Source organism: Macaca fascicularis, chromosome 10 (genome assembly GCF_037993035.2).
Source record: "Macaca fascicularis isolate 582-1 chromosome 10, T2T-MFA8v1.1".
Classification (NCBI taxonomy): domain Eukaryota; kingdom Metazoa; phylum Chordata; class Mammalia; order Primates; family Cercopithecidae; genus Macaca; species Macaca fascicularis.
The window spans coordinates 62066584-62082328 of NC_088384.1; the positions used below are offsets into that span (position 1 = coordinate 62066584).

The window sequence follows — 15745 nt, forward strand, 5'->3', positions numbered from 1 at the left end:
TTTTAAGCCCCTCTCTTTCATCCACGTTATTGATGCAGCTGATGCGTGTGCTCCTGAAATAAAACCTATTTGTTGATGTTATGTTAGCCTTTCATTATGTTCCCTAGATTTCATTTATCATTGATATAAAATATATATAACATAAAATTTACCATTTTAATCATTTTGAAGTGTATAATTTAGTGGCATTAAATACTTTCACATTGTTTTGCAAACATCACCACCATTCATTTCCAGAACTTTTCACCATCCCAAATAGAAACTCTGAAACCATTAAGTAATACCTCCCTATTATCCCCTTCCCACAACTCCTGGTAAGCACTGTTAGACTTTCTGTCAGTATGAATTTGCCTATTCTAGGTACATCACATAAATGTGTCATATTTATTCTTTATCATATAATATTTATCCTTTGTGTCTGGCTTATTTCACTTAGCATAATGTTTTAAAAGTTCATGTTATAGCATGCATCCAAATTTCATTTTTGTAGCTAAATAATACTCCATTGTATGTATATCCATTCATCTGTTCATTTGTTGATTTACTCATCTGTTGATGGACACTGGATTACTTCCACCTTTTGACTATTATGAATAATGTTGCTATGAACATTGGTCTACAATTACCTGTTTCAGTCCCTGATATCAATTCTTTGGAGTGTATATCGAGGAGTGGAATTGCTAGATTATATGGTAATTCTAGGCTTAACTTTTTGAGGAATGGCGAAACTGTTTTCCATAGCAGCTGGACTATTTTATATTCCTACCTGATTTGTTTTTATACTACCAGCATGTTTGTATCTCTTCATATTTGAAACTCTTGGTAGTTTGCTTTGTGGTGCTATGTTGATTCCATTTTCACATTATACTAAAGCCAGTTTTGATTTTTTTTTTTTTTTTTGAGACGGGAGTTTTGCTTAGTGGCCCACGCTGGAGTGTGGTGGTGCTATCTCGGCTCACTGCGAGCTCCGCCTCCTGGGTTCACAGGATTCTCCTGCCTCAGCCTCCTGAGTAGCTGGGACTACAGGCGCCCACCACCACGCCCGGCTAATTTTTTGTATTTTTAGTAGAGAAGGGGTTTCACCATGTTAGCCAGGATGGTCTTGATCTCCTGACCTCATGATCCGCCCGTCTGGGCCTCCCAAAGTGCTGGGATTACAGGCATGAGCCACCGCGCCCGGCCGCTAGCTTTGATTTTTAATGTGCTCTCTTTTTTTCCCCGTTTTGCCAGATTGTATGATATGATATCTATTTCTTAAAATTTAGGGGGAAATGCTTGTCAGTCCTTCTGGGATTAGTGGCTTTCAAGGATGTAAGTCTTTGATAACTTTGTCTAACACCTCCTTCGGAGAAAGGTTTAATTAGTTTTTTTCCACACAATTTGAGTGAGTTTTCAGTACTTAACGCTCTTTTGAGGTGGAGCCTTGCTTTATTGCCCAGACCGGAGTGTCATGGCTAGTCACAGGCTCAGTCACAGCTCACTGAGCCTCAACCTCCTGGGCTCAAGTAATCCTCCCATCTCAGCCTCCCGAGTAGCTGTGACCACAGACTCAAGTCAGCACACCCAGTGCATTTTTTTTTTTTTAACCAAATGGTTTGTGCCATTGAATTATCAAAATTGTTTTGGCTTAGCAAAGTACATAGTATTCTTTATTAAAAATAAAAATCTCATCTACAGCCATCTGACCTTTTTGATCCCTGATTTTGTATATTCATATTCTCTTTCTAGCCCAAAACTTTAATAAGTTTAATAACTTTAATGTCTGTTTATTGCTTTTTCTTGTATTTGTTGCTCTTGTATTTGTTGCTTTTATCTGTGAACTTTTTTTTTTTTTTAGACAAGAGTTCCACTCTGTTGCCCAGGCTGGAGTGCAGTGGTGCCATCTCGGCTCACTGCAACCTCTGCCTCTTGGATTCAAGCGATTCTCCTGCCTCAGCTTCCTGAGTAGGTGGGACTACAGGCGTGTACCACCATGCCCAGCTAATTTTTGTATTTTTAGTACAGACGGGGTTTCACCACGTTGGACAGGATGGTCTCGATCCCTGACCTTGTCATCCGCCCATCTAGGCCTCCCAAAGTGCTGGGATTACAGGCGTGAGCCCCAGCGCCCAGCCTTTTTTCCTTTTTTTTTTTTTTTCCCGAACCCACAGCCAACATTATATGTGAACTTTTTTTAAAAACATGAAAACATTTTTATTTTTCTGATATGCTTTTCAAATATAATACAGACTTACAGAATTTGTTTGCCTTTCCAAGAGATTTTCAGACTTGCTGAAGATATTTATCTTTCCTTCTGGGCTCAAGCGATCCTCTAGGACCACAGGCACGTACACCATGCCCAGCTAATTTTTAATTTTTTTTTTTAGAGACAGAGTCTCCCTGTGTTGCCCAGGCCAGTTTCAAACTCAAGGGGCTCAAGGGGTCCTGCTGCCTTGGCCACTCAAAGTGCTGGGATTACAGGTGTGAACCACCACACCTGGCCAAGATTTATCCTTGACCATAACACTGACTGAAATGGAATCTAGAAAAAATAAATTTTATTATGGAAACTTATACTCTTAGGTATTAAAATAATATAGTAGTTCATAATTAAGTGAAGAAAAAACTCACAGGATGAGAGAGAAAGAGGCATCCGCAATCACACATCCTGGTACAGTTTTAAGGACAGATAATGGTTGCAGTCCAGGAGAGACAAGGGTGCTGGGGAGTACCCTGCTGAAAACACCATGTTGGCAGTATTTCCAGATGACCAACTCTTGTCCCTTATGAGACTCTTGCAGAATTTAATTATTTATATATATGTCTGGTAAAAATAATGATATAAAACTTCTTTTTTTTTTTTTTTTTTTTTTTGAGACGGAGTCTCGCTCTGTCGCCCAGGCTGGAGTGCAGTGGCCTGATCTCAGCTCACTGCAAGCTCCGCCTCCCGGGTTCACGCCATTCTCCTGCCTCAGCCTCCCGAGTAGCTGGGACTACAGGCGCCCGCCACCTCGCCCGGCTAGTTTTTTTGTAGTTTTAGTAGAGACGGGGTTTCACTGTGTTCACCAGGATGGTCTCGATCTCCTGACCTCGTGATCCACCCGTCTCGGCCTCCCAAAGTGCTGGGATTACAGGCTTGAGCCACCGCGCCCGGCCGATATAAAACTTCTAATATGTAAGCTGTGAAGGTTTCAAAATTAGGTAGTTTTCTCTTTCTGGTTCTGTGGATTTCTTAGTGTAATATTTACTTTTATTTCCATCTCAAGTCTCTGAACACTAACTGCCATTCTCATCTCTTATCCTGTACCACCCTCATCTCTCATCCTGTGCTTCAGGTTTTCTGTGGAGTCCAAAGACACTTGACAGCTATGAGTAACATTTTATTGTTGACTTTAAAAAATTAGTAGACTTGGCCGGGCGCAGTGGCTCACGCCTATATAATCTCAGCACTTTGGGAGGCCGAGGCGGGTGGATCACGAGGTCAGGAGATCGCGACCATCCTGGCTACCATGGTGAAACCCCATCTCTACTAAAAATACAAAAAATTAGCCGGGCGTGGTGGCGGATGCCTGTAATCCCAGCTACTCAGGAGGCTGAGGTAGGAGAATGGCGTGAACCCGGGAGGGGGAGCCTGCAGATCGCACCACTGCACTCCAGCCTGGGCAACAGAGCGGGACTCCATGTCAAATAATAATAATAATAATAATAATAATAAACTTTATTTTTTAGAGCAGTTTTAGGTCTGCAGCAGAATCGAGTGGGAAGTACAGAATTTCCCGTGCACTCCCTTCCCGCCCCTGTCACACATGGTATGCCACACTATCCACATCCTGCACTGCAATGGTATGTTTGCTAGAATCAGTGAACCAGCATTGACACATCATCACCCCAAATCCATAGTTTGCATTAAGTAGGGTTCACGCTTGATGTGCATTTTATGAGATTTCGACAAATGTATAATACTTATTTACCATTGTTATATCATACACAATAGTTTCACTGCCCTAAAAATCTGTGCCATCCCTGGATGACCACTAATCTTTTTGCCATCTCCATAGTTTTACCTTTTACAGAATGTCACATACTTGGAGTCATATAGTATATAGCCTTTTGAGATGAGCTTCTTTCACTTAGTAATAAGCTTCACTAAGTAATATTAAGTTTCTGCCATGTTCTTTTCATGGCTTGATTGCTGATTTCTGTTTAGCATTGAATAATATTCCATTGTCTGGATGTACCAGTTTATTTATTCACTCACCTATCATAGGACATCTTATCTTGGTTATCTTATCTTTATTAATGACTGCCAAACTTTTTGCAGTTTTATAGTTTTTCTTATTTAGGTCTTGTACATATTTTGTTGGACTTGTATCTAAGTAGTTCATTTTGAGGGTTGCTAATGTGAATGGCAAACTTTTGGCAGTTATTAATAAAGCTGCTGTAAATGTCTGTATACAGGTTTTTGTGTGGACATATATTTTTCATTTATTTGAGTAGGTACCAAGGAGCCTGATTGCTAGATCATATAGTAAGAATATCTTTAGTTTTGGGAGGAGTTGCCAAACTGTCTTCCCAAGTGACTGTGTACCATGTTTGCATTCCCACTGGGAATGAATGAGAATTCCTGTTGCTCCACATTCTCCTAGCATTGAGTGTTATCAGTGTTTTGCATTTTGGCCATTCTAATAGTGTGTAGTGATATCTTGTTGTTTTAATTTGCCTTTCTCTGATTACATATATGTGAACACCTTTTCATATGCTTACTTGCCATCTGTGCATCTTCTTTGGAGAGGTGTCTGTTCAGGTCCTTTGCTCCTTGTAAAATCCAGTTATTTGTTTTCTTATTATCAAATTTTAAGAGTTCTTTGTATATTTTGTATAACAGTCTTTTATCAGATACACTTTTGTCAATATGTTTTTCCCTGTCTGTGGCTTATCTTCTCATTCTTTTGACATTGTCTTTCACAGAGCAGAAGTTTTCAAGTTTAATGAAGCCTAGCTGATTAATATTTCTTTCATGGATCTTTTTTTTTTTTTTTTTTTTTTTTGAGACGGAGTCTCGCTCTGTCGCCCAGGCTGGAGTGCAGTGGCCGGATCTCAGCTCACTGCAAGCTCCGCCTCTCGGGTTCACGCCATTCTCCGGCCTCAGCCTCCCGAGTAGCTGGGACTACAGGCGCCCGCCACCTCGCCCGGCTAGTTTTTTGTATTTCTTAATAGAGACGGGGTTTCACCGTGTTAGCCAGGATGGTTTCGATCTCCTGACCTCGTGATCCGCCCGTCTCGGCCTCCCAAAGTGCTGGGATTACAGGCTTCAGCCACCGCGCCCGGCCTCTTTCATGGATCTTACCTTGGTAGTTTTGTATCTAAAAAGTCTTCATCGGCTGGGCTCTGTGGCTCACGCTTGTAATCCCGGCACTTTGGGAGGCTGAGGTGGGCGGATCACAAGATCAGGAGATCGAGACCATCCTGGCTAACACGGTGAAAACCCGTCTCTGCTAAAAATACAAAAAATCAACTGGGGGTGGTGGCACTCGCCTGTAGTCTCAGCTGCTCAGGAGACTGAGGCAGGAGAATTGCTTGAACCTAGGAGGCAGAGGTTGCAGTGAGCCGAGATGGCGCCACTGCACTCCAGCTTAGGTGACAGAGCGAGACTCCATCTCCAGGAAAAAAAAAAAAAAAAAAAGTCTTCATCATACCCAAGTTCACCTAAATTTTTTTCTCTGTTATCTCCTAAGAGTTTTACAGTTTTCTGGTTTTTACATTTAGGTCTATGACGCATTTTGAGTTTTATTTTTGTGAAGGGTATCAGGTCTATATCTTCATTCATTTTTTTTCCCGTATGAATGTACAGTTGTTACAGCACCATTTGTGGAAAAGATCATCTTTACTCCGTTGTATTGCCCTTGCTCCTTTGTCACAGATCGGTTGATTATAGTTATGTGGGTCTATTTCTAGGCTCGTTGGTCTATTCGTATTTTTGACAGTACACCACTGTCTTGATTACTGTGGCTTTATTGTAAGTATTCAAGCCAGGTTGTGTCAATCCTCCAAGTTTGTTCTTCTCCTTTAATGCTGTCTATCCTGAGTCTTTTGCCTCTCTATATAAACTTTAGGATCAGTTTGTCAATATCCAGGAAATAACTTGCTGGGATTTGATTGTGATTATATTGAATCTACAAAGTTGGGAAGAACTGACATATTGACAATATTGGGCCTTCCTATCCATGAAGATGGAATATCTCTTTATTTAGTTCTTCCTTTATATGTTTCATCAGAGTTTTATAGTTTTTCTTATTTAGATCTTGTACATATTTTGTTGGATTTGTATCTAAGTAGTTCATTGTGGGGGTTGCTAATGTAAATGGCAATATGTTTTGGATTTCACATTGCTGGTATATATGCAAACTACTGGCTTATGTATATTAACTTTGTATCTTGGAACCTTGCAATAATCACTAATTAGTTCCAAGTTTTAGATCTTCTACATAGACAGTCATGTGATCTGCAAACAATTTTATTTTTTTCCTTCCCCGGTCTCTATGCCTGTTATCTCCTTTTCTTGTTTTATTGTGTAATCTTGCTTTGTTCTTAATCTTAGCAGGAAAGCTTCAAGCTTTTCATCATTAAGTAAGATGTTAACTGTTTTTTGTAGATATTATCAAGTTGAGGAAGTTGCCCTTTATTCCTAGTGTGCTGAGGCTTTTTAATCATGAATGGGTGTAGATTTTGTCAGATGCTTTTTTGCGTCTATTTATATGATCATGTGATTTTTCTTTTTTAGCCTGTTGATGTAATGTATTACGTTAATTGATTTTCTTATATTGAACTAGCCTTGCATACCTGGGACAAATCTCACTTGGCCATAGTGTATAATTCTTTTTATACATTATTGAATTTGCTTTGCTAATATTTTTTAGAGGATTTTGCATTTATGTTCATGAGAGTATTGGTCTTTAGCTTTCTTTATTTTTTAATTATTTTATTTTATTTTTTGCTTTGTCACCCAGGCTGAAGTGCAGTGGTGTGATCTCAGCTCACTGCAACCTCCACCTCCCAGGTTCAAGCGATTCTCCTGCTTCAGCTTTCCAAGTAGCTGAGATTACAGACGCCTGCCACCATGCCCAGCTAATTGTTGTATTTTTAGTAGAGACAGGATTTCCCCGTGTTGGCCAGGTGGTCTTGAACTCCACCCATCTTGGCCTTCCAAAGTGCTGGAATTACATGTGTGAGCCACTGTGCCCGACCTCATTCTTTTTTTCTGAGATGTTGCCCAGGCTGGCCTTGAAGTCCTGGGCTGAAGCCATCCTCCTGCCTCAGCCTCCCAAGTAGCTGTGATCACAGGCACATACCACTAGGCCCAGCTTAGTCTTCTTTTTTGTAATGTCTTTGTCTCATTTAGGGTAATGCTGAGCTTATAGGATAAGTTAAAAAGAGATTGCTTCTGTCTTCTGGAAGAGATTGCAGAGAATTGGTGTAATTTCTTCCTTAAATGTTTGGTAGAATTCCCCAGTGAACCCATCTGGGCCCAGTGATTTCTGTTTTGAAAGGTTGTTAATTATTGATTCAATTTATTTAATAGAAACAGGCTTGTTCAGATTGTCTATTTCTTATGTGAGTTTTGGCAGGTTTTATCTAAGAAAACAGTGTACATACCTTAATTTAAAAATACTTTACGGGCCGGGCGTGGTGGCTCAAGCCTGTAATCCCAGCACTTTGGGAGGCCGAGACGGGTGGATCACGAGGTCAGGAGATCAAGACCATCCTGGTTAACACGGTGAAACCCCGTCTCTACTTAAAAAAATACAAAAAACTAGCCGGGCGAGGTGGCAGGCGCCTGTAGTCCCAGCTACTTGGGAGGCTGAGGCAGGAGAATGGCATAAACCCGGGAGGCGGAGCTTGCAGTGAGCTGAGATCCGGCCACTGCACTCTAGCCTGGGCGACAGAGCGGGACTCCGTCTCAAAAAAAAAAAAAAAAAAAAAAAAATACTTTAGCCCAGGTATGGTGGCTCATGCCTGTAATCCCAGCACTTTGGAAGGCCAGGGTGGGTGGATTGCCCTAGCCTAGGAGTTCGAGACCAGCCTGGGCAACGTAGGGAGACACTGTCCCTACAAAAAAATTAAAAATTAGTTGGGCATAATGGCACATGTCTATAACAGCCCCAGCTACTCAGGGGACTCAGGTGGGAGGATCACTTGAGTCTGGGAGGTTGTGGCTCACACCCATAATCCCAACCCTTTGGGAGGCCAAGATGGTAGGATCACTTGAGCCCAGGAGTTCAAGACCAGCCCGGGCAACATAGGGAGACCTCGTCTCTACAAAATAAAAAATAAACCTGGCTGGGTATGGTGGCACATGCTTGTGATCCAAGCTACTTGGGAGGCCAAGGTGGGAGGATGGCTTGGATCTGGGAGGTAGAGGCTGCAGTAAGCTATAATTGTGCCACTGCACTCCAACTTGGGTGACAGAATGCGACCTCATCTCAAAGCAAACAACAACAAAAAAACTTTACCGGTAAAAAATACTGACCCAAAGATACAAAGCGAGCACATGCTGTTGGAATGTTGGAAAAATGGCACTGACAGACTTGCTTAGTGCAGAGTTGCCACAAACCTTGAATTTGTAAAAAAAAAAAAAAAAAGTGGTATCTGCAAAATGCAGTAAAGTGAAGTGCAATAAAATGTGTTGTGTCTGTACTGGTTTTGCTAATGAGTAGAGATACCTTTTGGGTGAAATCATATGTCAGTGAAAATCTGCCAGTGACCTGGCCATCTTTCTTTTTTTTTTTTTTTTTTTTTTTTTTTTTTTTTTTTTTTTGAGACGGAGTCTTGCTCTGTAGCCCGGGCTGGAGTGCAGTGGCCGGATCTCAGCTCACTGCAAGCTCCGCCTCCCGGGTTTATGCCATTCTCCTGCCTCAGCCTCCGGAGTAGCTGGGACTACAGGCGCCCGCCACCTCGCCCGGCTAGTTTTTTGTATTTTTAGTAGAGACGGGGTTTCACGGTGTTAGCCAGGATGGTCTCGATCTCCTGACCTCGTGATCCGCCCGTCTCGGCCTCCCAAAGTGCTGGGATTACAGGCTTGAGCCACCGCACCCGGCAACCTGGCCATCTTTCATGTGGTTTCTGTTGCTTAACATGTTATTTTGAGATTCATCTGCATGGTTGCATGTATCAATAGTTTAGTTCATTTTATTGCTGCATTATATTCTATTCTAAGGGCATACCATGGTTTGTTTATCCATTCACTCATTGATGGCCATTTGGGTTGTTTCTGTTTTTGGCTACTGTGAGTAAAACTGAACTTTCTCTTTTTTTTTTTTTTTTTTTTTTGAGACAGAGTTTCACTGTTGTTGCCCAGGCTGAAGCTGTGAACATTTTTGAACAAGTCTTTGTGTAGACATAGGCTTTCCTTTCTCTTGAGGCACAAAATTGCAAACCACTTGACGCCTTACAGTAGGGCAGAGATCTGTGCAGGTGCTGAAGGATGAGTAAGGAGATTGTGGGAGGGACACAGAACTAACCACAGATGATCCAGGCATAGGCACCAGGCATTGAAGTGGTGGCGCACACTTGATTGCAGGCTTCTTTCTTTTTATGGGCTTTTCGTTTTCTCTCAGGATAACGTTCTGAGTCTTTCTGGTCCTCTTCCAACCTCTCACATTTTCCCAATTTCTCCCTGCCAGGGCCATTAGCTGTGTCAGACCCTGCTCTTTAACAAGAATAAAGAGTTGGTGATGGAAGCTAAGATGTGTTGCAGGTTTGGTGCAAGGACTCACATGTGCAGTCTACATGTGTTACTGTGTGTAATCCTTCCAGGAACCTACACAAAGGAGGTACCATTATCATCCTTACCAAGCATTAAGGAAAACAAGGCTCAGAGAGGTTAAATCGCTTGTTCAAGATTACACAGATAGTAAGTGATGGGTTAGATGTTGAACCAGACTTCAGAGCTGGCACTTTGAACCTCAATATTGTGATTAATATACCCTCTTTGAAAAGCTAGATCATGTATGGTATTTACGATGCCATTTTAAACTGTTCTCCCCACCATCTAGTTAACTCTTGTATTCCTAAATTACTGTATCAGTCCAATGGCCTTGTCCCTGGTAGCCCAACTAGCTCAGATCACCCTGGACAGTATCCCCAGCAGCAGGTACCTCTCACCCAGCCTGCCACGGCCCTTGTGCTTGATTAACACCCAGTGGGCTGTGAGCACAGCACAAGTGTGGGCGCCATCCTTTGCTGCCCTGACTGTCCACCACCTGAGAGTGCCAGGCTCTCGATGATGATCTCTGAATGAACCAGGAAAATGAGTGAATGAGTTACATTATCGGATGTGCATATTTGTCATCAGCTTTATTGAGGTGTTTGTCAGCTTTATTCTTTACATCAGTTTTATTGAGATTATTTACATATGACAAAGTTCATGGATTCTAAGTGTACAATTGAGTGAGTCTTGACAAATGTATGCCATCGTGTAACCACAGCCACATCAAGGTAAAGTATGTTCCATCACTCCAAGACCCTCTCCTGGCCCTTACAGTCCATCTGCTCCACCCCCAGCCCCTGGCAACCTCTCTCTGTTCTGTTTTTCTGTCCTTAGAGTTTTACCTTTTCTAGAATTTTAGACATGGAATTACATAGTATATGGTCTTTTTTGGATGTCTTATTTAACATAACAATCATTTTGAGATTCATCTGTATTGTTGCTTGTATCAGCAGTTCAATATGTGGTTTTAAGACTGTTTGGAAACAGTCCAGAGATAGCTTGTCCCACTAGATTTAGAGTCATATGGTAAGTTAGAACGGTGGCCCTACAGGTGTGCCCTTGGCACTCTTTCGTTCCCGGATCCTTGCAGAGGGTCAGTAAGGTCCGACCGATTTCCATAGTAGTGTCAAGGTGTGATTTGCCTTTTTTCATCCTCCTCTCATGGGTGTTTAGTGAGGTTTTCCAGATGATATGTGATATGTGGATTCACAGCACGTTGCATGCAGAAGCAGATAGGAGAGTCCATCTTTCTGTTAAGCTCTCTGACTTAGAGAAAGGTGTAATAATGTTAATGTCACTCTTCTCACTAAAATTTTTTGGTTTTCTCCTCACTAAAATTTTTTGTATTGGAAAATTATTTTTCATAACAAATACTGTTTATAACAACATGTAATGGATTGTTATTATTAGATGAATTAATAGACATTTTAAAATGTCTTATCTTTAACTTCTCATATGACAGATCATCATAAATATAAACTGTTTTTGACTGTCTGTCAAATGAGAAGTTAAAAAGCTCTTTGAGCAGAAGCTCTGTAGGGTCCTCAATTTTGTACTGTAGAGAAGTCCTGAGACCAAGGAGTTTGAGAATCACCGGGTTAGAGATAGTTTTGAAAGGAGGTTTGGGAACATGATGAGAACTCGAGCTGGAGAGGAATTAGAAGAGGGTCATGCGACCTGGCTTGACGGGCCTGGAAAAGGGTCCTCTGTTGAGTGGGTACAGAGGGGCTCGCCCACACGTAAATGCAAGGACACACCGTGCCAGTTCTTAGCCTCCTGCTCTCCGAGGACCTGGTCAGGCAGGTTCTGTTGATGTCCTTGGTCTGCGTGCTTCCTACCAGGAGCTAATGAGTAACCTACGCCTGCCTGCAGTTGGCTCACAGAAGACTGATCGGGAGGCCTGAGGAGGCCTCTCTTCCCTGATATGAGGTTATAGCCGGGGTCTGATGTCAGGTGGGGGGCATTGTGGGGTCTGCTTTCTCTGCTGGATTCTTCCGCAAGGGCAAATGTAAGAAATCATTAGCTATTTCTTTGTCTTTCAAGAAAAAAAGTTCCTCTTACCCCCAGTAGAGTTCTAAGCTCAAGTTAAAGACTATCTAAAATAATTACTTGAGCAAAGGCAGGTGGGAGGCTACTTTTATTATTGGCAGTATCCTTGTGGAAAAAAAAAATACGTGTGGCTCTTTAGGGATTTTCATAACACTATTGACAAACTACAGCAAAATGACACCTACTGCCTTTTGACCGATTCATTGCTTTTCTCTTGCAGGCGAAAGGGCCTATGGTTGCGCCTGAGGAAGATACTCTTCTGTGTTTTGGGGTTGTACATTGCCATTCCATTTCTCATCAAACTATGTCCTGGAATACAGGCCAAACTGATTTTCTTGAATTTCGGTAAGTGGTATGTGTCCATTTTTCCTTTAATTTTAGTAAGGGTTCCTTTTCATGATGATGTCTGATTTTAGGGGGAGTCTTTTTACTTTAATGGTGATTTAGTTTACATGCAGTGAAGGGTATATATCTTAAGTGTACAGTTTATATACCTATATCTTTATAGAGAGAGAGGTAGAGCTACCACCCAGATTGAGAAATAGAACACTTTTATTACCCAGAAAGGTCCCTGTGCCCTTTCCCAGCTAGAGGACTTTCTGTGCTAGGGTTGCTCTCCGGTGCTGGATTTGTGTCCACAGAAGACTACACTGCACTGGGGGCCCAGCGTGTCTGTCTTCAGCTGAGGTGAATAAAAATGTTGACAACCTGAGAAGTCAGCTGAAGCCATCATGTTGGAGATGCCTTGTCAGTTGTGCATTCTAGGAGCCTAACTGCCTTTAGAAAAGATGACCACTAGAAAGTATAGTTTCTTTTTTAAAACAAATTAGTTTTTTATACCCCTAAAAAATCCAGATATACAGTACTTTGGTTTCTGTGGAATTTTGTGCTGGCCCTTGTAGGTATTGTAGTCTCCTTGAGTGAACTTGGATCTTGTGTGTTTTTTCACGTTGTGTATTTGCTTTTGGAGATGTGGAAGGAGAAAGGTGCAGATGTATCAAGCCCATGAGGTCGAAGGCAGAGGCTCTGGGCACATGGCCCAGGGAACAGTCCTACAAGTGAGGCTCCAAGGAAAGGGCTGCATCTGTGGGTACGAGGTTTGAGAACAACCTCAAGGTTGTTCTCAAACAAACGAGGTTGTTTGAGAACAATGAGGGCTTGCACACGGCGGGTGTTCTGTGAAGGACAGCCTGAGAGGCAGGTGCTGACAGCATTAGAACAGGATGAGGCAGGGGCTCTGGGGTCACTTTGTAGCTAGATTGGTTTGCACATAGTGAGTCTGGCCTTGCGTGTTTGGGAGTTTAAGGCTTGCAAAGCTGGGCCTGATATTGCTGAGGCAGCAGGTGAGCTGGTGGGGTGGGAGGAGGAGGAAAGGAGGAGGCCACAGAGGAACACAGGAGGTACTGAGAGGCTCCAGACTCCCTCTGCAGGCATCTGGGCTTATGAGTTTGGGTGTTCAGTCTATAATAGACTTAATCACAGAAACTTAGGAAATGACTGGCTAAAAAAGGAATTTCTGTTTCTTTGTTTTTGTTTTTGTTTTTTTAATGCTGGTAAGAAGAACAGAAATTGTAAGGTTATTTAATACTTTGTAAATCTGACTTTTTTATTTGGGTGTCTTAATTGTAAAACACATGTAGTGTACTAAGAGGCATTTGATTTTTCTAACGGAAAAGTAGAACTTCTAGGAATTTTTCATCTCTAAGTTTTGCCACTTGTAAGAAGCACAAACTCAAAAAGAAACTAACAGTATACCAAAATGATGAGAGTTTTGTTTTTCTGACTTTAATGTTCCTTAAATATACATAGTACAGCCCAGAAAGGATTTGGGGCTTAGGTATAAACACGAAGCTACAAGGACTGCAGGTTCACCATCAACAGACCTCAGACTTGACCCTCACAGCTTTTGCACCTTTGCTGGCCTCCTTGGGCAGGTGCCTTTGCTGCCGGGCACGTGAGCTGGTTCTTAAGGGAGGGTGTGTGGGGTGCATTGCCCTGTGTGGCCTAGTACATTGTGGGCTCCCAGCAAATGTTTGAATTGAATAGATTTTCTTTAACTTGATTGTTTGGGCTACTGTAGACACACAGCCTACAGATTTTGCTCTGTGGATTTCCTAAGGAAGTGGCAGACTGCTATGAGGGAGAACTTTGGGTTCTCCTGGTCCAGCCCCGTGGCATGGGAGAGTAGGGCTGGGCTTGGGTAGGGGAGGCTGAGCCTCCCAGGGTGTTGCCCATCCTTAATGATTTCCTTCCACCTGTTTGCCACACTGGAGTAGGAGAGCCTACAGTGGCATTTTGTTTTGTTGTTTTGTTTTGTTCTGAGACAGGGCGTGGCTCTGTTGCCCCAGCTGGACTGCAGGGGTGTGATCATGGCTCACTGCAGCCTCGACCTTCCAGGTTCAGGTGATCCTCTCACATTAGCCTCCTGAGTTGCTGGGACTCCAGGCACCCACCACCACCACATCTGGCTAATTTTTTATATTTAGTGGAGATGGGGTTTTGCCATGTTGCCCAGGCTGGCGTCAAACTCCTGGGCTCAAAAGATCCTCCCGCCTTGGCCTCCCAAAGTGCTGGGAGTACAGGCGTGAGCCACTGCACCCAGCCCAGTGGTGTTTTTGAAAGAGATTTTTAGTTGCCAGTATGATAAAAATCTGTGTTTCCATCCTCTTTTGAAAAGTTGACCAAAGGTCTAGCACCAAGAAACAGTGTCCCTGGGAGCAGCGATTGGACATGCCTTCTGCCTCACCCCCCTGGGCATCTGCCTGGCCCCCACACCCTACTCCTCCCTCCTCCCCATGATGAGCGACCCTCATCTCCAGGCCACACTGTCCTCCCCAGGAAGCCACGGTGTATTTTGTCAGTGCGTGAGGCCCTTCCAAGTGTGGGTCTCTGTCTCCCCCTTTGGGAGGAAGGGCAGTCTTCAGAGGAGCAACATGGAGCTTGTTGGTTTTCCAGTTGTAATGTGCATCCAAGGTTTACAGGTCTGTGCCTGTCTGTGGCGCCAAGGAGGTGGGGTCTGTGGCGTGGCCCTGCAGTGATTTGGAGTTTTGTTGGGGAGGTGCCTCTGCTTTTGTCTCCAGACAAGAAGCATGACCTGGGCATCCATTCAACATTACAGGAGGAGTAGCAATCTCTTGGGCGCTAGAATGTGGTTAAAATATTCTTCACAGCAAATCTATCTGAAACCAAATGTATAAATTAGATAAATAAGCTTTTAAAGAAACATAGCAACTACAATTTAAGGCATTATTCTACTTTAAATAAATTTTCATAAGCAAAACATCATGATTATTCTAGAAACAAAGAATTAGCTAAAAAAAGAACTCTCAATAGAATAAATAAGAAAATGAACATTACTCTGAGAAAATCCTTGTTAACACTGTAGTTTATTTCCTACTGACCCTTTTTATATGTGTCCGTTTACATACACATAAATATATGTGCTTTTCAATACTTGTATTCACAGTCTGATCCCATCCAAAAGATGTTTGGATGAGACTCAGCATTTATGAAGCCTAGAATATCTTCCCAGCCGTTACTTGCCTTCAGATCAAGAAGGAATCTCTTGGTGAAAGTCATGTCTTGGTTTACAGGCTAGGCAGGGATTTTTTGGAAATAGGTCCGATCTATCATCATGCATTTGTTTTTAAAGCAAAGGGCCAGATTCCTCTTTGTCCTTCCCCTGAGCAGTCCCTGTTAACTCCTGTTACCTTTCTTTTCTTATCCCTCTTTTTTCACACGGAAGGCCCTGTAAGCCTGCATCAGGTAATTGGAATTTGATAAAACCCAAATAACCAACCCAGGCTTTCCCTTGTTGACACCACACCTCTTATGGCTGCGGGTATCAAGGCTGCTCTGTTACTCACAGTGATTGGAATGAGACTTAGCTCCGTGTTCAGACCCTCAGCACTCAAAGACCATCACAGCTCAGTAGTTTCAGCCTTTCCCCCA

At 42.6% G+C, this 15745-nt stretch overlaps 1 protein-coding gene across 11 annotated transcripts in view; it reads left to right on the forward strand.

Moving 5' to 3' along the window:
• Positions 1–15745, forward strand: part of ABHD12 (abhydrolase domain containing 12, lysophospholipase) — an 89701-nt gene that overhangs the window by 39385 nt on the left and 34571 nt on the right. For 7 of the 11 annotated variants that reach the window (XM_074004611.1, XM_074004612.1, XM_005568131.5 and 4 more), the window contains exon 2: positions 12015–12139. In XM_074004611.1, coding sequence (XP_073860712.1) covers positions 12015–12139 — 125 coding nt within the window. Of the gene's footprint in view, positions 1–12014; positions 12147–15745 lie in introns of all 11 variants that reach the window. The other 4 variants (XM_074004614.1, XM_074004618.1, XM_074004613.1 and 1 more) reach the window with 1 other exon arrangement.